At 44.9% G+C, this 25,424-nt stretch overlaps 1 protein-coding gene across 4 annotated transcripts in view; it reads right to left on the reverse strand.

Annotated features, from left to right (window-relative positions):
• The window catches only part of CNTN4 (contactin 4), a 286,454-nt gene that overhangs the window by 24,847 nt on the left and 236,183 nt on the right, over positions 1 to 25,424 (reverse strand). For all 4 annotated transcript variants that reach the window (XM_017827120.1, XM_017827116.1, XM_017827117.1 and 1 more), the window contains one exon: positions 8,235 to 8,362. In XM_017827120.1, the coding sequence (XP_017682609.1) occupies positions 8,235 to 8,362 (128 nt within the window). The remainder of the gene's footprint in view (positions 1 to 8,234; positions 8,363 to 25,424) is intronic.

Genomic DNA, 25,424 nt, shown 5'->3' on the forward strand with positions numbered 1-25,424 from the left:
GTTATGGAAGGGGCAGGATGGAGGCAGGATCACAGCTGAAACGAAAATAACAACTTGCAAGACCATCCCCTCATTATATCCTGCTCAAAATCCCCAGCTCCTACTCCGCTGAATAAATCTTCAACTCAGAGTATCATTAAGAAGTGTCCCTGACATTTCTCCTGTTCCATGGCATTTTACCTCAAATCAGACACAGGTTTTTCTTATGCAAATAATTTCAAACCCAGAATCAAGGTCCAGCTTGCAAAGACACACAGAGAGCAGTGGAGGAGCAGTGTGGCAGCTCCATCTCTCCTCTCAGCCGAGTTCAGTGATGGCTGAGCTTGGCCCTGAGCACACAGCTTTGCTTTTCCTCCCAGACACTTCCAGTCCTGGCTCTGATGTTCATTGTCAACTTCATCACACAGTTTAGTTACCAGGATTAAACAACCTTTACAGAGATTTCATACTGTGCACTTAAGACATGAAAGGAACTAAAACCTACAAATTCCATCACTAGCTCTTCGTGATACACTTAAAAACTTCAAACACAATGAAAGCAAAAGTCATATTCCAAGTGTGTGTGATAGACACAGACAGAGGAAACCAACCCAAGCCATGGCGAGTCAATTCAGTGACAAAATTCCTTGTATTTCAAAGTCAACCTGCTTTTGAGCCGTGAATATTTGTATTCCTGTCATATTCCCAAACGACTGGCTGGAGCACAGTGATACAGGACACCTAGAACTGAACCTATTCCAGTTTTGTTCTCTCTGCCCTCATGATTCTGGGATAAGGACAAGAGACTGTAGTTTCATATTAACTTTGTTGGGATTGCTCATAATCTTGCTTAAATTGCTTTAAAAGAAAGGAATATCAGGCCACAGGAGTCCCTAATATTGCAACCCCACCTCACCACTGTTCAGCAGTGCTGTAGGTACTCCCTGATGTGTCAAACTCATCCCTCCCAGTCTGTATTCCTGTGCCACCAGGCCGTTGTTATCTGCTGAGCACCTCTGAGGAACCTGTTTGTAACTCAGCCAGGCTCAGGGAGGGAAAGCCCCAACAGCTATAATCCTCAGAATTTTGGCTTCACTAGGCTGCTTCCAAAAATGCTCCTGAGAAAGCACACCAAAGGCCTGGTATTTCCCCAAGTACTGTCCCAGATTCTTGTCTTCAACACTCTCACAGTGTCTCCTCCTACAACACCAACCGTGCTCTCTAAATGCTTCCTCTGTGTCTTTGATGTTACAAGCACAGCCCTCAGGCCAGTCTGTTCCCAGTCACTGCTTTCAAGGATATAAAGTTCACTTTCCCTCTCTACTCTCCCACACTGTTTCTCTCATCTTTACCTGAGACACAGATCAGCAGCCAGGTCCCCAGTGCAATCATGTTTAGATCATTGTTATCTCCATCCCAGTCAGGCTGAATTTGGTACGGAGAGAAGTGGCTCCAGGGAGACGTTCTCCCACCTTCCACACCAGCCCCACGAGCTACAGTGACCTCAGTTTTCTCTGCTGTATTTTTTCCCTTAGAGCATGGCCCTAATTTACCCAATATTTATGGAATTCCCACAAAACTCGTGTCTGGAAGTTCATCCCACTGCATGCTTTGAGAAAGGACAAGCTGTGAAGGTGAAGACCAAACCCACAACGTCAGTAGACTTAACTCCTGATGTCAGCGGACTTACAGTGCAGGATCTTCTTCAGCAAAGACAAGACACAGGATTATATTCCATCTATTGTTAAGAACAATTTAAAATGTTAAGTTCAACTGCCTTGTTTCATTTTCTAGGAACCAAAAGCTCAAGGAGAAAGATCTTCCACTGCCTGAAATTTGTGTAACTCTACTGAGCCATACAAAGCTGCAGGAACTGGGATGTGACCCCTCATTTCTGAGCCCAGGTGGGTTCATTTATCCTAAACAGAATGTGGGTGGAACCAGCAGCACCACCAACTGCCAGAGCTGGGCATGGCAGAGGTCACAGAATCAGAATATCCTGAGCTGGAAAGGACTCACAAGGGTTGAGTCCAACTCCTGGCCCTGCACAGTTTGTTACTTATATTTTATATACAATCACACACATAAACCCACTCATGTATAATCAAATGCACTACATTCACTTTGATTTAAATCTGTGGTTCAGTTTTATCTATGTTAGGTTTTCACGTTTGCATTCAAAACCTGAAAAATACTTTAACCTTTCTGAAATGGATCATGCAAAAATAAATTGCAGCAAGTTGATGAAAAGTGTTAATTAACCCGCTTTCATCTCATTAAGAGTCTGTGTTTAACCTATAGGTCGACTCCCCTTTCAGCTGAGTATGGATCTGATCTCCAATGATGAGCTAAACAACCCAATCTTTTATTGATGATGGAGAACTCCTGCACCTTTTCATTTTTTTGGGGAGAGGTCAAGAAAATTCCTAAACCAAAAGCGCTGAGCTTTTTAAAGGAATTATTCCAACCTTTTATTTTTCGTGGCAGAAGAGATTGCAATAATGCTTCACCCTGCAATACGTTGTGGGTTTAAGATAAAAATACAGATCAAAAATAGGATTTTTCTTCCCTTCTACAGGGTATACAGATAAAAATCTAAATTTATCTAAAAATATATATTTTTTCCACATTATGTGCTGAATAAGATACACTATAAGCATCATCTACTTGCTCTAGTATTGACTTCATTATTTACCTGTGCAATTATTGGTTTTAAGCCCCTTAACGTGAATGAAGGTTGGCTGAGGGTTGGAGGGACACACAGGAGAAAGGAGAAGGTGGTGGGAGGGAAGTGAAGGGAGGAATCTGCTGCTTTTTCCACGATCCAGAGCAAATCTTTCACTCCAACTGGCACTCCCTCCATCAGAACCAGACAAAGTACCTGCAGGAGCTGCTCTGTAGGAGTCAATATATTTGTATTTCTGCTTTTAAAAATATCACTCCAATAATGCCAGGGATTAGTCCAAAATTGGCAAGACAGAAAGGCAGGAGATCTATGCTTTTTAATATCAAGCTCTTCACCAAGATGGCTTTTATCATGTTAATGGTTAAATCACACTGATTGTAAAAGAGCCAAAATGAGGCAATTAGTAAGGGCTGTGACAGGCTCAGAAAAGGAAAGGCACAGGGTTTGCAGTGCGAGCCAGATGGATATCTTCAATATATTTCTTATTGTCTGCTTGTGGTAATATGTTCAATTAAACTAAATCAGTACTACAGAAGAACCTTTGAATTGCCTGAAAAAAAAATTAATTGTCTGCTGCAAATTTAATGAAGCTGAACGCTCGTGTTATGTTTACAAGTTTTATTTGTTATGATCAGTAAGTGTTTACATGAAAAAAACCCCCAAACCCTAACTGACTTCATTCAGCCCTAAGAGCAAAACATTGCAATTTGATTTTATTATTGCTGGTTTATTTCATTTACACGACTCTTTGCCATTTACTGGGTTTGTCTTTAGCAGCTGACCTGATTTTTTTTTTCTCTGCCCAATAAGGAACCAGCAGCTCTTGCTGTGCTTTTGGTTCACAGTCGCTGGGAGTTAACATGTGAGTTAAGCTGTGAGTTAATCTGTGAGTTAAACTGGGAATTGAGCCTTGCTCAAGTGTTTGACCACAAACCTGTGTTAGGACATGTCCCCAGAGGGGCCATGGGCTGGTCCCTGTGACTCTCACCATCCTCCTCCTCAAGGTCTGGGCCAGGAGAACAACAAGGATGGGGAAGGGATTTGATTTGAAGCCACGTGAGGACACTGAGGGCACTTGGTGTGTTCATCTGGAGCAGAGGAGACTGAGGGGAGACCTCACTGCAGTTACAACTTCTTTCTGAGGGGCAGAGGAGGGGCAGGACTGAGCTCTGGTCTGGGGGTACCAGGGACAGCACCCAGGGAATGGCTGGAGCTGTGTCAGGGCAGGGTCAGGTTGGATCTCAGGGAAAGGTTCTTGCCCCAGAGGGTGGTTGGCACTGACCAGGCTCCAAGGCTGCCAGAGCTTTAAACTCTGCCTCTCTTTTTAAAATTGTATTTTGTGCTTTCAACACCAGATGTTGCTTACCCAGGTCCTTTTTAAGGGCTGAGGCTTAACCACCATGAATTTAAATCAGATGGAGTTGAACCATGAGGAAAGAAAAAGGCTCTGCATGACCTTAAACAGGGCTGGAACAAGGCAGAGCTCAGAGTGACAGAGGGGCTATTCATGTTTCAAAATGACCATACTAAACCCACAGCATATGGATGGATGGGATGGAAAATGCCTGGAAAAGCTTTCTTGGACAGCTTTCCCCAGGAGCCGAGCAGCAGCAATGTATCTGACAAGGGGAAAATTAGGGAGGTATGGAAAGGGCTTCTGGTAATATGGATAGTGCTTCAAAAGGTCAGTGGATTGAGGTACCTGCTGCAATCTGTACTTGGTTCATGTTAAAAAAACCCCAAACATCTTAATGTATGGCTATTCTTCCTCTCGGGGAAAAAAGTTAGTGTCTCATCCCAAGGAATTGATATCCTGGTTACTCAAAGCCATGACAGAGTTGAGGACAGCTGGTAGAATTCATAGAGATATTGACTTTTACTGATTAAAAAAAAAAACCTAACCCTAAAATAAAACCTCTGGATATGAGGAAGCACAACCCAATTTCTGAAGAATGCAGCTCAATACTGATCAAGTGATGCTGAAACAGAGACAACCAACCACAGGTGGCAAGATGGGGCAGGGTAACTATCACATCCCACCAACACTGTTGCTGCAGAGGATAAATGGCCTGTCCTAAACTCAGCAAGAATTGCAGGTTTAAAGGTAGCATCATATGAAGTCTCTGAAAAGTTCCTCGATAACGGGCCAGAATTTAGAGTATTTAATCAATTTTCAGTGCAATGCAGCACTTCAACGTTCACCCAGAGGAATAGGCTTGGAATGAAAAATCTGCTATTTTATAGAAAATAATTTGAATCGCTGTGCTGGACAAAATCAAGACTATCAGTCTATTCAAGCGTGAGGAAAAAATAACCCACTGACATTATCTTTGTATTCTTTTACTGCTAAAGTGATACAGATTCCAGCCAACTAAAGTTCTCTTCCTTTTACTGCCTTGAGCCCTCCTGTGACAGAGCCAGCAGCAGCAGGGAAATGTTAAAGGTGCATCATAATTAAACAGGCAAATAAAGTCATTGGAACCTTCCCTTGTCAGAGATGCAACAACGTGACAGGAATTGCTGCACTTCCCCAAGAGAACGGATATGTACCAGCTCTACCAAGCATGTAGTGATGGATTTATATAGAAAATTATATAAATGAATATATTCTGATATCTAGATGGATTTATAGCTCAGCCCACAGCCAAAAGGGCAGCAGAAGTTTGAGAAGCAGCCACACGTGTCTGTGGTGGGTACCACGATCCATTCACCTCCAACATCCCAAAACCAAAGCTGGCCACACACCATAAGGTGGCTACTGGGAAAAGAGACCTTCTCACCCTGATGATGCACTGTTATCATCTCCATTCCTCTCACTAGCTTGTTTGGGGGCCTCTTCCATACCACAGTCCTTGCTGCAGCTGGGATTTTAACACCAGGAGCCTCTCCTGGCACTTCCTATATCCACAGCTTTTATTGCAATGTCTCAAAATTAGTCTCCTATTTCAGCCTGCTGCTACATCAGCCAGTTTCTATCACTGCATTAAGTACAAATAAACTCACATTGTACAGTCTATGCCTGTTTACACTATTTGTCATTTAATCCCCCAGCACTTAGAAAGTCTCTAATCTTTCAGTGTGTTGGAAGAACTGAACACTTAGCCTCAAGTACAGGAAAAAATGAGGAAGCAAGACGGAAAATTAAAATTTATACAATACATGGAAACACATACCATGTTTTACAGAGCTCTGAACGCTGTCTGGGATTCCTCTCCAGCCTTACAACCTCAATCCTGCTTTTTAATTTGAAGGTCAAACTGTACGTGCAAGTTTCCAAGATTTCAGGTCTTGGAGGCCAAGAGGTTCTCATTCAACACCACTCAACAGCACAAACCCAAACCACAACTACACTGATTCAGAAAACCACTGGGGTTCACCAGTTCTGACAGCAGAATGTTAATACCCAGCCCTATGGGCACCCGTCAGAATTTGATATTTTTTAAACTGTCTACTCATGCATAATATGAATATTTATTCATCCCTCTCTGGTTGTTTGCCAGAAAGTTATTTTAAGCTCCTTGGTTGTGGTGTAAGCTACTCCCCTCCTCCTCCCAACCGTGCCTACTCTGTCTGTGAACTGTTGGCATCTCTCCCTGAGAAGGAAAATTAAAAGAAAATAAGGATAACCTGCAATATTAATGGAAGAACACAGGAAGGTCACAAAAAAAAAGTCTTTTGACCTTCACAGTTTTTTACTCAATGACATAAGATGAGCTAGAAGAGAATGTAGGCATATCTTAAGGTCAAAACCCACATCAGCTGACAGATTAGTCTTTTTGTTCACCGCAAAACTGAGTTAAAATAACAAATTCAGTCATATTTCTGCCCAAACTCACACGTGTTTTACTCAGGGCAGAGAAACTCAAGCATTACAGTCTATAATACAGTATTTGACACAGTTCATTTGGAGTTCAGAATAGTTTCTGCTCCTTCCTACTTTTTATGGGCTCGGCTCGAAAATTGCATTTCTCAGTTTGCTGTTAATATCCATCCCCATCCTGGGCTCCAGAGTTTATTCTCTGCTCCATGCACATGTGTCGCTCCCATTAATGCTAATGGAATGGAGTTAAAAGGGAGCACTGAGGGAGAAAAAAGCACTTGCTAATCCTTTATAACCTGCCCACCAAGGGAAGTGATTTGTAAACCACGTGAAGCCAAGGCTCAGGTACCACAGCTGCCGACTCCTGTGCCGGGAGTCATGGGCAATTCCATGGGCAATTCCATGGGCACAGGGAGGGAGAAAGGAAAAGCCCTGAACTACAGAACCTTGACTCTTCAATGACAGGAAGGAATCACTGCTGTTTTCAACAACTGGCTTTTTTTATGGTGGTACAAATGGTCCCTGAGCTGCAGACTTTGATTCACCCCCTCTGTGTCTCGCAGCATGTGGAAAACCAGGATAACCTCAGTTGTGCCCAGTCTGGAGATGAACAGCTGTGAGCTGTGAGCACTCACCACCCTGCTGCCACCCCTGTGGAGCCTGGGGAAGGGCATTTGGGCTGGGTTTGGCATTTTGCTCTCCAGTTTTGCTGCTGATCACAGGTAGCCCAGAGAAGCTGTGGCTGCCCCATCCCTGGAAGTGTCCTAGGCCTGGTTGGACGGGGCTTGGAGCAACCTGGGATAGTGGAAGGTGTCCCTGCCCATGGCAGGGGGTGGGATGAGATGGTCTTTAAGATCCCTTTCAACCCAAACCATTCCAGGATTCTGTGGTTCCATGACCCTTTTCCCAACAGACAAGGTCTGGTTTATGTTCTTGTTCCCTCAGCAGCACTTTCCCAGCTCTTTGCTGGGTGCCTCCTTAGGAAAACACAGATTCAGAAAAGGCAGAGTCAGCTCATCCAGAGCCCTAATGCTGGTCTTCTTGTCTCTATTTTTGTTTGCAGGGACCAACATGGGCACAGGCAAATGCCATACAAGGTACTCAAAACAACCTCAAACCCAAAGAACTGTTGGGGCCCACATGTTCCCCTACAGGCTTCACAGAATCCCAGGTTGGTTGGAGGTGGAAGGGACCTCTGGATGTAACCCAAGTATAAAAAACATGGGTTAAAACTTGCATTGAAATATTTTTAACTATTCCCTGTACACCATACAAATATTTGACAAGGAGAACCTCTAACTGAATATGATCCATCAATGCCAATACACAGGAGAATTAAAACTGACAGCACTAGAGCTTTGTGATTGATCTATGGCTTTGTAATCAATCTTTCCTGATCTGTTATCCAATATAGGTTTTTCCCTAAATAAGAAGGAGATAGACTGTGATTGTAAGTGTAATAACCTATATGTTCATTGCCTATAATAATTCATCAGACATTGGACTACTCATAAGGGGGCCAAAAATTCATTCAAGACATTTGTCAGTGTCTCTCACTGTTTATCAAACCATTCCTTTAAATGTCTTTGTCAGACGTTGGAGCTTTTGAAAATCACAGTTGCCAGAACACAAACGCACACGAATAAACACTTGGAATTCCTGAGACGCAGAAATGCGGCCCTGGGTAAGGAATGATGAAAGCAAATTGGACTTTGGGCATCAACCATGGACAGTAAAAGCTGCAGTTACCTTTCACCACCAGGCTGCCCGTGCTGCTCGCCGTCCCAAAGTGGTTGGTGGCCACGCAGGTGTAACTTCCCGCGTCGGATTTGGTGACGTTGACGATCCGGAGGCTCCCGTCATCCAGGACAGTGATCCTGCAAAGGCAGCAGACACGGAAGTTTTAGGGTATTTTTTAAGCCAACACCAAGCTCTTTTGAGCATGCACTAATTACGGGTGGGCTGAGCAGCAGACGCCGCACTGGCCCTCGCAGGGGGAGTCCAGCTGAGGGAAACCTCTCCGGACGCGCTTCGTAAATACCGAACGCGTCACTCACGTGAGTTTTCCGCATCTTTACTCCAGGGCAACTTTAATTTACGCATCAGCAGCTCGTGTGGGTTTTGCACACGCCTGTACTTCGATGTTCAGCCCTCACCATGACAACCCCTGCAACATGTGGCACCCGGGGAAACCTCAGCGCTCGCTGCTCCCGACACAGGCGCCGCTGCCGAGCAGCTGCAGTGAAACAAGTGTTTCAGTGCTGCCTTTTTTCCAGAAGCCTGATGGCTTTTCAGCAAGAGGACCACGATGCCAAGCTTGCTCTCTACCTCTCTGCCTGTGCAGAACTCAACCCATGGCTCTTCTCTACAGTGGTGCTTGCAGGTTAAAAAGAAATGATCCTGTTTTGTTCCAGTCCTCTCCTAACCCACCTGTTTCCCATCTGAACAGTGTTACCTGCAGTGGGACATGTCTCTTGAGGGCAGGAGGCAGGTGAGGATGAAATGTTAATCCTGGAGTGATCCTCTGCCTCTCCTCTTGCACAATGGCTGCACCTCAGGCTCCTCTTGTTCTCACAATGAGCTTTGTCTCTTGTTCCATTTTTTTTCTGCTCTGACTGAGCCAACACAGAAAATCTGATGCTGCCCAGTAATCCCAAAAAACATTAATGATTTGTGCCCTGTGGAAGCATCATCTAAGGGACTCCAGAAAAACCCTTCTCCCAACCTAGTATCACCTCTTTCAGCAAAATCCCTGTCTGTCTCCTCAGTATCATGTCCTGCAGCACAGTCTTTCTCGCCCTCAGCCACTTTCAGACCTGCACTGAAAATCTTAATTCCTACCTTCTCCTGCTCAATTATTTCCCAGTTGAACTGAAATGAAGGAGCCTTCCTTCATCCTTAATGCCAACGAAGCTCTGCACAACTGGACTGAGAAATCAGGAGGAGAGAAACTCAGCAAACAGCTCTTGCACCACTGCAGGAGGGCTCAGGTGGCACTTCCCACCCGAGGAGGCTTTAAGGGACAGGAATCAGCTGGAGCTTTTTCTTGCAGCTATGGGACAGCCCTGAGGCAGCTGGATAAAGGACCAGTGTGAGACAAGACACAAACAAAAGCACCAAGACCACCTTGGTGGGGCTCCCCAGGCTCCTGCCAACTGCTGCCCTGTGCTGGACATGGTCTCCAGCGAGACTCAGGAGACATCCCCTCACTCAAGGGAGCTGGTGTGGGTGCCTTTTGTCATTTCATATGCTTTTGGTGGGCACACGTGGGCTACTGAGCCCACCTGCTTCAAAAACCAGGACAGTCGGAGGGTCTTTACCAAACAAGGAGCAGGAAGATGGTGCAGGATGCTCCAATCTCCACCCTGGCTCACCTCTCCCGCCCAACAACACCCAGGCCAGCCGGCAGAGCCCAGGGACAGAGCTTGTTTTTCACACATCAGTAGCACTGATATTAATAGAAGCTTCTCAACTGGTTTATAGGTCTCCAAATTGTTGCAGTCAGTAACGTTCACCACTGTAATTTATTTCTGCAGGGCTCCAGTGCCATGTATTTGCTTCTGTGGCAGTTGCTCCAGCTGGATAATTGGAAGAGAGCAGTTTATAGCTCCTTGTCCCTTATCTTCACCACTGTGTTGGCACAAATCAATGCAAGGATTGCATTAAATGTGTGCTGGAGCACAGGACTTGCCACGCTGGCCTCCAGCACAGGAGCCTGGGCAGCAGCAGCACCAGCAGCTCCCAAGGAATTATTTGCTGCTCTTACCAATTTCAGGGCTCGGGAAAGCACCGTGCCTTTCTGGAAGCTGAAGGTGCCCTTGGCAGGCATTAAAATTCCAATCAATATAAACAGCAGAATAAGCTCAGCAACGTGTTCCAGCTCAAGGAGGACCACGGTGCTCCAGCACTCCTTCCCCTCCACACTTCTGCCACCCCAAGAAATCCAGAAAATAACGAAGTTTTACGTTATTTCTGTACAGCTGATATTTTATCTTTAGTTGTTTATGTTTTATTTTTGGCCATATGGTTGAAACCTCTTTACTGGATAATCTCTCCTATAGATCATTTTAATTATTCTGTTGATGAAGCCAGATTTAATTTCAAATTCTAATGCCTTTTCTGCCTCTGTCATTCTCATACTATTGGGTTCCTTCTAAGTTGTCTTTATTCCCAGTGTAAAACTGGTTTTTAGCTAATGTGGCCTGGATTGACCTAGAGACGACCTTTAGATCAGGATAGTCAATCCACCATTGGCTTTGGCACATCTCAGGGAGCTTGTGCTGTCTTTATTTCCCTCCCTTTCTAAGCTGAAAGCTGTGGTCACTGGCTTTACAGTCTGAGCCCACAGACATCCTTTAACCCCAGGAATGTGCTGCAAAGACTTCAGGAGAGATTTGCCCCGAGTTCTCCAAGCCCCCTCCCCAGAGAGTCCCCAGGCACATTGAATTCTCATCTGGTATCTCAGCACTTCCCTCCACACTCCTGTAAACAACCAGCATTAAAACTGACAGATAATTGTACAAGTTAACTGATTTTTTAAAAATAAATCAGACCATTAAAACCTCTCTGCGACTCATTGATTAAGAGGCCTTATGGTTATGTGGCTCTTTTTGCTGAGGGTGCTTTTCTGCAGTGAGTGTTTTGTCCTCTAATTTAAATCCAATGTGTTAGAAGTTAACAAATAATTATTTGAACACTTGGAAATTTGTTACAGTTAGTTGAGAAAGTAGGAAGGACTCTCACTGCTACTGCTAATTCCCAAATTTTCTTTGCAGACTTATCTGCACTAAACGAGAGGAGAGGCTCATTTCAGGCCACTGAGGTTCTCAAACTGCTAATTGGCTTGAAAGCAATCAACCCTTCATCCACCACTTTTAGCAGTTTGGGTGGAAAAGTTCTTTCAAGACACAGAGTTCAAACTGAACGAAGCACTGTTCAGTCTGCTCTCTCCTCTGAAATACACTCTCAAACCCATCTAACCAGATGCCCAGGAAGACATAAAAATAAACCACATTTCCCATAAACACACACATTACTTCAGAACAAAGTGCTGGTTGCTGAGTATGCATTTTAAACCACTACAAACTCAAAAAAGGAGCTACTTACTCACTGCTGAATGTTCTGGGTTCCCTGACACTACTAACAACAGGGGTAACAAGTAATAAAAATACAAATGTCTTCTTGCACAGGTTAATGCAACTGTTCTACTGATAACCTGGCTCATGGTCACTGCTAATAGCAGAGAAAAATCAAAGAAATAAAAATATCCATTTAAAAAAAAAAAAAAGATGATACAAGACAGTTTAGCACCCTTACAGAAAGAAAGGTCATCTATTTTAAACACAGCATTTGTAAGAGAGAATCTGTGGGTCTGTGTTGTCAACTGGAGATTTCAGGTCCACAGAGAGCAAAGACATACCTGAAATTAAGAGACAAAAGGATTGCTTGTTTTCTAAACTGACGTGTTGGGTTCTACTCCAGGAAGAGCTGACCTCGTCAGTGTTCTGATCAAAACTCTTCTGGGGACAAAGGATCTTTAAAAACACTGAAAACGTCCCTCCCCAGCCTTCCTTACCCATTTTTATTTTGCCACTGCAGCAGCAAATGGAAGAAGTTGCAAAGTGAACGCTTTGCATCCCCCTAAAGAAGCATTTCCACAGGTGACAGGCACAGAGCTCCTGGAGCAGCTCCCTGAAACAAGGGCATGGAGGGACAGGACAAGGGGAATGGCTTCCCACTGCCAGAGGGCAGGGTTAGATGGGATATTGGGAAGGAATCCTTCCCTGGGAGGGTGGGGAGGCCCTGGCACAGGTTGCCCAGAGAAGCTGTGGCTGCCCCATCCCTGGAAGTGTCCAAGGCCAGGCTGGATGGGGCTTGGAGCAACCTGGACTAGTGGAAGGTGTCCCTGCCCATGGCAGGGGGTGGGACTGGGTGAGCTTTAAGATCCCTTCCCACTCAAACCATTCTGGAATTCTATAGTGCTGCAAGCCCATAACTGCACTGCCCTCTGCCAGCTCTGCAGGAGGGGAAGGGATTTAAAACTTTTGTCTATTTGGCTGGTGTGAACCTTGAAAAGTGCACCAAGGAGCCTCATCTTTATGGATGACAAATATCTGCGAGTGTTCCACAGCTCCACAGAGCTCTGCTGCTCAAAGACACCCAGAAAGGACCCACCTTGGCACCATGGCTCCAGCAGCACATCCCTCTGCCTGCATCACTCCAGCAATACCAACTCACCCAGCGTCTCCAGCAGCAGCTGGAGATAGATGGAAGAGGTCAGGCAGACCTGGAGCAGTATAAGGAAAAATAGCAGCGCATAATCACTTTGGTCTGATCTATTAGTGCTTATTTTTCAGCTCATGCTCCATCTGCCAGGTCTGCAAGTCGCCCGTCAGCAACTGTGTTACCGCCAACCCTGAATTGAGCACGATAGATCTGATTCATGTAGCCCACTGCAGCATTCCCCACTGCTGGGCAGGATTCCCAGGAGCAGATAAATATTCCTCAGTCAGTAACATATGCATTTAGAGATAGATATGTCCTGTCGAGATCAGTAAGAGTTTTATCACCGACTTTGTGAAAATGAGATCAAGCCCTTACTTGGAATATAAATGATGACTGAAAACTGCCAAACTCCCAGAGCACATCATAAAACTCAGTATCAGTAACTACCTGCAGCCCAGCTCTGTGGAAATCTGACCTTTGGGTGTGTGGCTGCATCACTTCCATCCCCAACACATGCCTATAACCTGCTGTAATCCTGCTCTGGACTGACTTCATGCTTTGACAGATTGTTTGCTTAAAAATCCCAGACTTTTAGTATCAATTGCAGTGTCTTATTCCATTGTTTAATTACAAATCTGTGTGGCTCCAGTGATGCCTACAGATTTTTGGATTTTCAGCTTTTTGTAGATTTTAGAAGTAGCTGTATTATATCCCTCACCCTTTAGCACAGTAGTTTACACATTCCCCAACCCCTATTACCCCATTCCATGCTCCCCATATCAACATCCCCTGAATTCCAGTAAAAATGTTTAGTCTCTTGTCAAAGTAGGCCATTTTGCTTAGAGAACACTTGTATCTTGGCCTGAACCACAGAAGTACAGTCAAGAACTGGATGAATATATGCCCCCTGTACCTCAAAGAAGATGAAGATGATGAAGAGAGGGTCTTAAAGGCCCTCGCCCCAATTCCCAGGGGGCGGGTCAAGGGTGGTCCAGGGCAAAAGCCACGGAGTGGAAACACCTGGGATTGGACAAGCAACATTATAAATTGTAACATCTGTACACGGGGGCGTCTTATAATCTTCATGTCTAGGCACAAATTAAAATCCTTTCCTTATCTCACCTCTAAAACTAATTTGCCTCAGAGTTTTTTTTTCTCCCCGCATTTTCTTTAGGCATCACCAGGAAACAAAGCACTGCAGAGCCAGGGGTTGCTGAACCTCCCCTGCACCTTGCAGGTGCCCGGTGACACCCCGTGCAAGGTGAGGAGCAGGTCCAGGCGCTCACCTTCTCATCGGGAATTATTTCCCAACTCCCGAAGCGCGCCCGGCGCCGACAGGAGATCTGCACAGACAGATGGCACGGCAGGTATCCCTCAATATATTCCTCTCAGCTTGCCCTCTATTTTTCTGTTCAGCAGGTGGAAACATGTGGAATATGAATGGACTACAAATGCAGAGCACGAGGCGGGTTGTGCGTGCGACGGCGCCGGTTCTGCTCCCGGGGGACGCGGCACAGCCGCGGCGCTGCAGATCAGAGCCCAATGTTTCTTGCTCATAATTACAAAGTTACTCTTTTTTTTCCCCCCTCTCAAATGGTTTCATTAGCACTGCCGCAAAGCAATGAGGTATTTTGTTTCTTATCTGATCATTTTAGCATTTTAATTTATGACATACAAGCATAACTACCCTTCCTTTCACTCTTGATTAAACACGAGCAGCCAAAATATTTCATGCTTAGCCAAGTGAATATTTTAAATATTTTTTCCTCCACAAAACAATGCTCAGGATGTCCGATCCTTTTTCTATTACAGGGAGAAAAGATGTCTTAGAGCAAGCATTTAAATGAATGTCAGTTGGAAGAAACACACACTGAGTGCAATTTGAGATAAAACTACCATTGATCCCTCCATGTACAGCCTTTGTGGCAGTGGTTGACGTGGCTATTGAAAAGAGACACTGGTGCCAGAGTTCTTCTAAGAGATAATCCGTCTTCTGAGAGAGGATTTAGGTTAAATGTACCTGTGAAAAACAGTGTATTTCAGCAGACATGATGAATGGCCTATTGTTCATCCTCCGCTGCCTTGCTTGGGCTGGGGGGGGTAGGAAGCAGAGAAGAAAGCAAAGGCACCAGGCAGCCCTGACTGCAGTCTCAGCAGTGTATTTGTTCACTCTTTTCCCATAGTTCCTAGGCAGGAATATCTGGAGCAATTTTTAGCCTAACAGCAACTTTGCCTCACGCCACAACTCGACTGCAAATGTAAATGATTCCGGGCAATTGCATTATTTATCAAATTATTTCTATTTCTCTCGCACGTCTCTGTAGCAGTTTATTACCTTCTTTAATAATGGGCCCCATGCAATGAGGCAGAGACTGGGATTATTAAAACGATCTCATATATGCAGTCCTGGTCATTAGGCTATTTCAGGAAAACACTGTGAGGTTTATAAATGCTCCCAGGTTTCAGTGCTCAGAGCACAGCCCTCCCCGAAATCAGGGACGTCACTCAGGGGCACCTGCTCGTCACTTGAAGAATGGGCTGGTTCAGAGTACAATCCATAATTCCTGTGGCCCTGGGATGCTGTGTCCTTGTGTGACTACCACCTTTGTGTTGCATAAATAGGTAAGAGGAAGGTCAGAGCTTCCTGCTTCGTAACGTTAATCTCCATTAAAATATACACTGAGGTCAAAGTCGATATCTTGGGGCTTCCCTCAACACCCCTGATGGTCCCTGGGGCTCAGGGAGGAGAGGGTAGAGGGACAACCCTGATTTTAATCCCCACCCAGCGTCCTGTCTTGCCACCTGAGACTTTCCACTACATCAGTGACCAACCAAAACCAGCATCCCCACCAGGGCTTTCCAGGGTTGGGCTTCACCTTCATCCTGTTACTCCAGATGTTCCTGAAAATGGGTGAGAAAGGGATGCCACCAACCTGGGACATCAGCACACCCTGAGGGCTCAGAACAGCCCTGTGAGCAAGGATGGGACAAGCTGGGTCTGTGTCTACAGCCATCAGGACAAGTCTGAGTGAAACACAGGATGCTCCTGTCTGCTGGATCCACATTTCCATTGGATCAACCAGCTAAACTCCCAACTGATGTGGGTACTCACATTTTACACACAGCCTCCTAGGCATCTGCACCTCCTTGTCCTGTTAGTTTTGTCTCAGACAACCACCCAGAGCTGCTCCAGTATTTATTTGTCTGTAAGTACTTGTCTTTTCACGGTTCACAGAAAAGCCTGAGCTAATTTAGAGCCTCTGTCAAAGCCCATTTAATTTAGTGCACGTCTTTCTCCTGGTGAAAGCAGGCATTAGATAAGGCCTTTCCTTATCCATGACAACTGACAGGTCTCTTAACAGCAAACACCCTATAATTAATTTTCAGGTAAGAACTATATTTGCTCAAAATAAACCGAGGTAAAAGCCTGTTGCATTGAGTTCAGCAGAACGTTTCCCACAAGCTTTGCTGGAGACACATTTGAAATGGTTCTAAAGGGCCTTTAGATGAAATAGTTGAACTCCTGAGGTTCCGTGTGGCACAACTACGTGGGGCTGCTGGAATCTCTGTTGTGGAAGTGTTTCACAATCTGTAAAATATATATATTTTGTCCAAGGAAAAACACTCCAGAGAAGGCCCTCAGGAACATCTGCACCATTTTTACTAATGCAGCGGAGTCACAAAGGACACCAGGAGGTTTTACTGCTAAATTACAGCAACTGTGCATTGGCTGGATAGAATTTTGGTTCATTTGTCATTTTCTGTGCTGTGAGACTACAATTGGAAAGCACAAAGAATTAAAACAAATCTTTTGGAAGGTCTCCCTAGGTAATAGCTCCTCTTACCTTGCTGCACTGAAAAATACAGAGTGCTACACTTTGTCTTCTTAATTCCTGATATTGATTCAGAGAAATTACTTAAGAACATTTTTTTCCAGGGATGTGAACTGTTGTGTGTAAACGTGTTTTCATTTCAGGCTTTTCATTTACAGGTTTGCTAAGCATGAAGAACTAAAGGTGAGAAGAGTACAAATTGCAATTCTTTCAGATTTGTAGAATGATAGAAAGGTTTGTGCTGGAAGGGACCTTAAAGATCATCCAGTTCCACCTCCTTCCACTAGCCCAGGCTGCTCCAAGCCCCATCCAACCTAGCCTTAGCACTTCCAGGGATCCAGGGGCAGCCACAGCTTCTCTGGACAACCTGTGCCAGGGCCTCCCCACCCTCACACGGAAGGATTCCTTCCCAATATCCCATCTAACCCTGCCCTCTGGCAGTGGGAAGCCATTCCCCTTGTCCTGTCACTATCTATCCACGTAAAAAGCTGCTCTCCTTCTTTTTGATAAGCCCCCCCTAAGTACTGACTTACCATAAAACCCTGTAAATATTATTGTAGAGAGAGAGGGGAAAAAAAACCAGCACATATTTTGCTCAGATAAATATTTTTGAGAATATAGTAGGGGCCCCTTTGGCAACATCAAACAGCATAACACCACTGAATTCAGTATCAGCTTAAACCAGTCACGGATCTGGCATCCCAAGTTCTCCCACAATTTTCTTTTCCCACACATTGTTTATCTGCAGTGACAGAGCAGTCCGAAGACGCAATACTGCATCCAGCCATTACTAATATCTATAAACACAAAAGCTGTGTTTTGTCATCATCTTCCCTTTTGTCTGTAAATTTTTAAGACAGGTCTGGAAGTGACAAAACCTCATCCCAGTGGAGCAGGGTGGAAAGAGGGAAGGAAGGGAACACTTACAGCTGTTAGAGGCTTCATGTAGATTGCTTAAAGATGCCTAGAGTTATAATTCAAATGTAAAAATATCCCCAGGTTATCAAAGAAGAACAGTTCTCCAGAAAATATCTTTCTTAAGGGATGCTGATAATGGGAGGAAACAAATGAAAACCAAACACAAGCACTGCGAGGGACCCTGAAGGAAGCGAGCGGGCTGTGCTGAATATCAAATAATAGAAACCTTTTGCCTCCTCTCCCTCACTGCTCCCTTTTTACTACACACAAAATTATAATAAATACAGTAAGAAAGCCCATGTCATGAAAATAAATATTTGAGGAAGCAGATTCGAGGGAAGCAAAGCACAGCTGGTTGTTACAGCTTTCATTCCTGAGCCGTGAGGCAATGACAATCTGAGTGATGCGGGAAGACTCCACAAGTCTAGAAGGGTCCAGGGGTGCAAAGAGCCAATTTTCCATTGATTTTGGTGGGAAATGAAGACCACCCCCCACGGGAAACAGCCCTTTTGACACAACTTGGCAGATTATTTTACAGACTAAGTTGGCCATTTGCTATAAACTGTGAAGGCCGTGATGGCACCGTGAAGGACAGGGATGCTCTGCACTTCAAATAGAAGACTTGGGACCTAGAGCAGCTTTTGCTGGTGGCAGTGAAGGGGCAAAGCACATTTGCAAACCACCTCACGAAAGGCTAAGCCATCCCTTTCTGCCCAATTACCCAGCAGAGACACACAGCTCTCCACACGCAGCCCCTCGTGCTCGGACGTGAGGCCAATCTCGGGTCGAAAGCAGCGGGTGCCACAAAGCCACTACTGCTTTCACTCTATCTAATGTTCAGTGAAATATCTGCTGTGCTCACTCTTCCAAGGCAGTGGCTATAGCCCAAGGCATGGAAATTAAATAACTTCTCCCAGTCTATGAAGAGGGACAGCGGAAATCCGAGGAATCAAGTTTGGAAGCGCCGCCTCCACAACTTCCCGACAAGGACAAGCCACCACCCTCTACCTACAGCAAATGCTTTGGAGGTTTGTGGAATGTAAAGATTGAAGGGGAATCCCACTGAAGCTCATAGAAATTATTCTCTTAGGAGAAAAAAATACCCATGCAAGGTTTTCTGGGCATCAGCTGCTGACACAAACTGTTTCTGGGAGTGTTCGTGAGATCAGATGAGAAGCAGTAAATGCATTCTCAGCTTATTTGTTCCAGCTGATACCACCAGAATGGAAGCCCAAAGGCGTAGTCTTTCACAGATAACACATCTTCCCCTCCAGTTTCAACAAAAAATGCCCACAGTACAAAGAGAAATTACCCAGTGCACTTGTTATGGACATTAACGGATTTGTAAGATCCAAAGCCACATTTACATCACTTAAAAATGATGTTTAAATAGCCATTAAAAATTTCAGCACGTCTAAAAAGTTCATTAGGAAGCCTTCTTCTCCTTTAGACATGCAATTATTTCCTTGGATTTTAAAAGTGCATCTCAAAGCGTGGCCCTAACTGTAAAATCATTACCTTGGTCATAAAAATATCCCGGAGAAGAAATATTTGATAATAATTATTTCCTTCAAAAAGCTACAGACTTACTAAAATCATTATTAGTGTTTTCTTCATCTGGAGGACAAGCACGGAGCACACATCAATTCCAAACTGCATTTAGGAGACTAATTACAGGCATTTACTTTGAAAGCACTGTGTGTGCAGGACCCTGTGCTGCTGCTGGGAGCCAGGTCCTGCCGCCTCCAACAGCAGGGAGGGACTTACTCCTTCCTGCACCATCTTTACAGGGAGGGAGAGACAATTTGAACCTGCATATTTGTACCTAGAGATGAATTTAATAATTATAAAGATGAGAGACCTCAAGCAGGAAAAGCAGCAAATAACACTTTCTCTTCAGGATGTGCAAACATGGGACATGTTTTACTGCTCTCCAGAGGTCAGATAAATCTGAGACAGGTATTTCACTGGATGCTTCACCATCTCCTTTTTTCCACCTCTGCAAGCAGGGCTCTACTTTTACAGTTAAATACCCAAGCACAATGTAAAATCCTGCTGCCTTGTCTCGACCCCTCGGGTCACGGGAGCTCCGTGGCTTTGGCCAAACCACGGCTGGGCTGCCATGGGGAGCTGGTTCCAGCAGCAGCACAGACAGGAGTGATGTCCTACACGTGTCTCACTGAGCACTAACAACAACACCACGCTGAAAATAATCTGCTGGGAAAATAGGAACAGATTGCTGATGTTACAGGAGACTGTGGCAAGGTGTGAGAGAGAGGCTCATTCCAGGGACGCCAGAGGAAACTTGGCACAGGTTGGGATTCCACTCCACAACAATTTGTGGCTGGTTATAGGGAAAAATTTCCCACTTCTACAGGAGCAGATGAATGAAATGGAGATTTAGGGATCAGCCTAATTACTTGAGGAGTATAAAATAAACCAGCACCGAATCTGGATCGTACATAAATCTCTAACCCTTCTCAGGGAACTTTTTCTAGAAACATTTATAGAATCATAAATCATTTAGGTTGGAAAACCCCTCTAAGATCATGGAGTCCAGCCATTAACCCAGCACTGCCAGGCCACCACTAACCCATGTCCCCAAGTGCCACATCTACACAGCTTTTAAATCCCTCCAAGGATGGGGACTCCCCCACGGCCCTGGGCACCCTGTTCCAATGCTTGGTAACCCTTTCAGTGAGGACATTTTTCCTAATATCCAATCTAAACCTCTCCTGGTTCAAGAAGAGAAGGAAAAGACAATTCAAGAATCAACTGGACTCACCAACTTGCTGTTGATACTGAAGAAAAGTTCAATCACCATCAAGCTGCACAAGTCAAACAGATGGACACCTCAAATTTGTGGAGGGACCATTCACATGGCTATGCATACAAGCATATGATTGATATCTCAAACTACAAAAGCAACAGGACTTCTCTTTGCCAGAGACACACAAAGGAAAGAAAACAGGTCCATGAACCATCCTTAGGCTGATAGAACCACAACTGTGACAAGCTGATGCTAAAACATACTGTGATTTTAAAATCACAGAATGGCTTGGGCTGGTAGGGACCATAAAGACCATCCAGCTCCACCCCCTGCCATGAGCAGGGACACTTTCCACTAGACCAAGCTGCTCCAAGCCCTGTCCAGCCTGGCCTTGATCTTCCAGAGCAACACAGAGCTAAAACCAGCTTCTTCTGAGAAACAAACAGTCCACAAACAGGGGGCCCCCAAGCCCAAGACATTGGCTTTCCAAGACCTTTGACCACCAAATCAAGTGGTTTCCTGGTTCATTTTAGTTCTCTTTCTGCAGAAAATTACCTAAAGTAGGTTGACACGTCAGTTATTTCAGATGTTCCAATGAAGTAGAGCCATCTCCTGCCATTGTCTCTGAAAAGTAAGATGAATGTTGCCCTGTCGAGTCAAACTTCAAAAAGCTATTTGCAGGGTGTCATTTTTCATTTTGCCTAGGCAGGATGTAATGAAAACCCGACAAGTTATTGATGCTTTGGTTACCTGTCTGCCTTCAAGAAATTGCACAGGTGCTTTATTTAAAAAAAAAAAAAAAAGAAAGAGAGTCAACACAATTAATGTGAAACAATGATGGGAAACCATCCTTTGAGGTTTTCTTTTCTGCTTAAGTGTCACGAGACTGTGTGTCCAAAAGCCACTGCTGGCAATTCATCTCTTAAGTAATCACTATAAAAATATCACCATGGTTTGTACCCTGGCACCAGCCTGGGAAAGATGTGCTGTCTCTCCTCTTGCCATTTTCTTTCTGGCTGTTTAAAGTAATTAACCACTAATTAGGAAGTTTGAGGCAACAAATAAAACCTGGAATTTATACAACTTTTTAAACTCAAGGCATGCTGAAAGAATGGGAAAAAAAAACCCTTTCTTGTTCAATTTTACATTTCCTTCTCAAAATGACAAATCAACATAGACATGTTAAAATTCCTGTTACAAAAATAATACCTAAATGAGGGTGTCTGTAAATCAAAAACCCCTGTGAGGACGTTCTTAGGATGTGAACTCTTGAGAAAACCATGATTAATGTCTTCCAGGGGGAAAAGACTTACTGAACAGTTCTGAAGTGCAGAAGACAACAAAAAATTCAGTGATTTCCTTGGCCCCAATCACTCTAGCTCCTGGGAGGAGGGATTGCTGCCCTGGGCTTTACCTGGTGACTCCCGTGGCTTCATCCCAGCCAGGGGACTGGGGACAGGACAGAGCAGCTCAGTATCCCCCAGGACAGGACCTTCAGCCTCCTCCCTGGAGCAGCCTCAGGGCCTTCCTTGGGTGATGTTCTTCTTTACAAACTAATTAACATTCCCTTCCAAATTAATGAGCCTGGAGGCACAGCTGTGGATTACACATCCAAGAGGCTTCTCAGCTCCAGCTGCTTGGTGTCCTGCTGCCCCAGGCACGGGGCTCCCCATCCTCCTGGTGTCCCCCCAGTGTCAGACCAGCTCCTTCTGAGGGGCCCGGCACTTCAGGGGGCTCTGTTGGTGGGTGGGCAAGCAGTCCCAAACCCCACGCTCAAGTCCTCATCGTCCTTCCAGAAGTTACCAGGGCACCAGCTGTGCCTGCCCCATCCCTGGGAGTGTCCAAGGCCAGGTCAGACAGGGCTTGGAGCAACCTGGGCTGGTGGAAGGTGTCCCTGCCCATGGCAAGGCTTAAAAGAAGATGGTCTTTAAGGTCCCTTCCAACACAAACCTTTCTAGGATTTGACTCTCAAGCCCAAACTTCCCCTCCCAGACCGTCTCTGGCTCCAGGCTGTGGTGGAGAGAGACAGCAGATACCTGGGAAAATCTGCACCTAAATTACTGACACCTTGAAGCAGATAAGGCAGTTTTGATAACTGAGCACCTTCTGGGAGTGCAGCTCTGTCTCCTCAACGGTTTTTGACAAGGTCTGAGTTATCTGGGCACTCTTTACACTTCCAAACACTTCCTGTCTGAACTCAGTGGGTAAATGCCACTATATGCTGCTTTTCTGAGCTTTTATTGGTTTTCAGCTACAAAAAAAATCCCAGTCTCCGTGCTGTAAGCAGAGTGTGTGTGTGCAACTGTGCTCACACATCACAGGGCTTGTCAGGGCTGCAAGATAATGGGACCAACTGGGAAAATTTCCATGAAGATATTGAGCGTGCCTGGAGTATGTAGGTCAGATCCTGCTCTAACAAAGTGCACTACCAGGGTCTTTTCATACAGAAACTTGTTTAATTAAGATAACAGATGTTGCTATTACACAAGTCGTAGTGAAAGGCTGTTTAATTGGACACTTTCATATTCTTTGCTACCAGCACAGAACATAATTTGTTTTTTATGATTTTCTTTCCTTACAATTAAACTGGATAAACAATGCAGGCACTGTATATTCAGAGGAAAGAAACAGCTCTAATGATGTAGGGGCTTTACATGAAGAAGAACACGAGAAAAGTAATTTGTTCTGGGGCTTAAAAGTACAATAATTTTTCTGTCCTGGCCCAAGTACGTGTCTGGTGGCAAGGTAAATGTGACTTCCAGTAGCTTTGGGAGAACATTAGGAATTAAGACCGTTGTGGGCATATTTTAAATAAAAGTTCTCTTGGTTTTCCTGCACTCAATCTGCTGTTGGGGAGCAAAGGAGAACAGGCACAGCAGGAAGCCAAGGCAGACCAGGAGGGTGAAACATGATGTCTCCTCAGCTGCTCTTGAACCACACAACCCTAGAGCTTCACCTCTGGGAAACGACAGTGTGAGAAACAAATACATGCAATTACTACCATTAAGGCATGAAAATTAAAAGTCATTTGCCTAAATCCAAAACGAGCACCTGAGAAAGGAGGAAAGACTTGCAGGGGAAGCGATGCAGACCCTGCCTGACACAGCAGGGCCCAACAACCCCTCCCAGTGCTGCTCACAGAAAGGTTCAGGCTGCAAGGGACCACTGGAGGTCATCTAGTCCAACCTCCCTGCTCACGCAGGGTCCCCTATAGAATATTATTCAGGATTTTGTCTGGACAGCTCCAGCAAAATCATTCCACACCAACAGCAAAATACAACCCGTGACCAATTCCATGAGAAATTTTCTTAAGATGCTTTGACCAAACAGCCTCTGGTGGTAAGTTATCAAAAGCCAGTTCAGTCTGTGCAGTGGAGTGACAAAATGACCCAGTTTGTCAGCGTAGATCACAGGACCAGCCTCAGTCCTGCTGTTAAACCCCACCATTCCCACAGCCAGGCCCTCGGATGCCGCGCTCCGACCTGTGGGTTCGTCGGGCTCCAACCTCGGATTTTTGTGGGCTACAGAAGATTGTATGAAAATCAAGACAGATTAATTATTTTTAAATGAATTGTTTTAAACTAACTGTTAAATTACTTTAAAAATCCTTCCTGATCTATAGTTCAAAGGGAATTCGAGCTCCATTGCAGGACATTCCTCCAGCAGTTTGGAGCATGGGAGCAGCTGTGACAGGTTTATTTTGACTTCAGCTGGCAGGACTCTGCTCCAGGATTTGTCTCTAATCACAAACTGCCTGATTCTCCCTCCTGCCCCCAGGAAATGGGAAGAAACAAGCCAGTGACTCCTGATTTCCACCATCACGAGGATGAACCACTCACACTTGTGAATAAGTGCTGCTCTCTGTGGGAGCCACAGCAAAATGATAAAGAAATGGAAAGGTTTCTGTGATAAGATCACCTGAAAAGAAAGGTTGTAACAAATGTATCTAATGTTGTGGCACTGGATGTAATTGAATTATTATGAGGGGATTAACAAAATCCTGCAAGAACAATCTGACTGCCACGACTTCCCCTCCTACTCCTGCCACTGAATAATCTATCACAAACGGGATATATGGATATACAGGATATCCCTATGGATTAGCGGGGGCTTGGATTTAGGAGTCCAGGGGTTTAAAGGAAAATCCCAGTTTTTCTGGCCTGGTTTGGAATGTCAGCCCTCCTCGGGCAGCAGGGCAGTAACACTTTCATCTTGATCTCATGGGCTTAAGTCCAGCATCACTTCCAGAGAACCTGGGCCATGAGATCCCAGCCCTCCAAAATCGACTTTCTTCTATTGTGATTGGAGGTTAAATATATGTGGAAATAAATATGAATACAGGAGAAACAACTGAAAGTGAAAAACATTCTGAACTCAGCCCAGATCTTTCTGATGAACAATCTGACGTGACCTAAAGACACACCACAGTTTTGCAATGACCAGAGGACACCACTTCCACCGTGAGCTCTTGGTGCTTGCTGGCTCCTGGAATGACTCCCTATGAGCTGCAACTGCCTCAGGCTCCTAGGTTATGTGTGCAGTGATTAAAGAAAGGGGAAAGCAACTCCTGCTGAGGAGTGTGTTGGGGTAAGAAGGTCCTAAACACTGCTTGTGTCCTGCTGCAGCCTGAGCAGCTTTAAGGTGATCATTCCTTCCAAAAAGGCATCCCCTGTTCCTGAGTGAGGCTTTCCCACGGGTGGCTGTATTTCTGTCCTGCTCCACCTGCTTCTCATCTCCCAGTGGCCCTACAAGGCTGACCTGTAAAAGTGGCACTAACAGGACTGATGACTTTCCCAGAGTGTAGCAGCTGTTTGGTGCTGAAATGTGAAGGGAAGATCAAGGATACAAAGTGATCTCTGTACACCCTTCCCCATACACAAACACTCTTTGTTTTCAACCAGCATTTGCAATAAATAGATCTATATCTGTGCTATAGCTGTTTCTATATAAAATTTACCTTCTAGACTCAGGCTACTAACATCATTTTGGTTCAGCCAGGCCTCCAAGGCAGGATTTCCATTATTATGGAGATGAACTGCCTTTAATGACTGCAATAATATAATTGTACCCCAGGGCAGAATTTCTAATAACACAATTGCACAGTTCTCAACCACCAGCAAGAGATGCCTTCAGGCCATGTTATTCATTAGAGGTGCAGAACACACCACCTCAGCCTCCAGAGAAGAATACGAA

Source organism: Lepidothrix coronata, unplaced genomic scaffold (assembly GCF_001604755.1).
Source record: "Lepidothrix coronata isolate B3197 unplaced genomic scaffold, Lepidothrix_coronata-1.0 Scaffold134, whole genome shotgun sequence".
Lineage (NCBI taxonomy): Eukaryota > Metazoa > Chordata > Aves > Passeriformes > Pipridae > Lepidothrix > Lepidothrix coronata.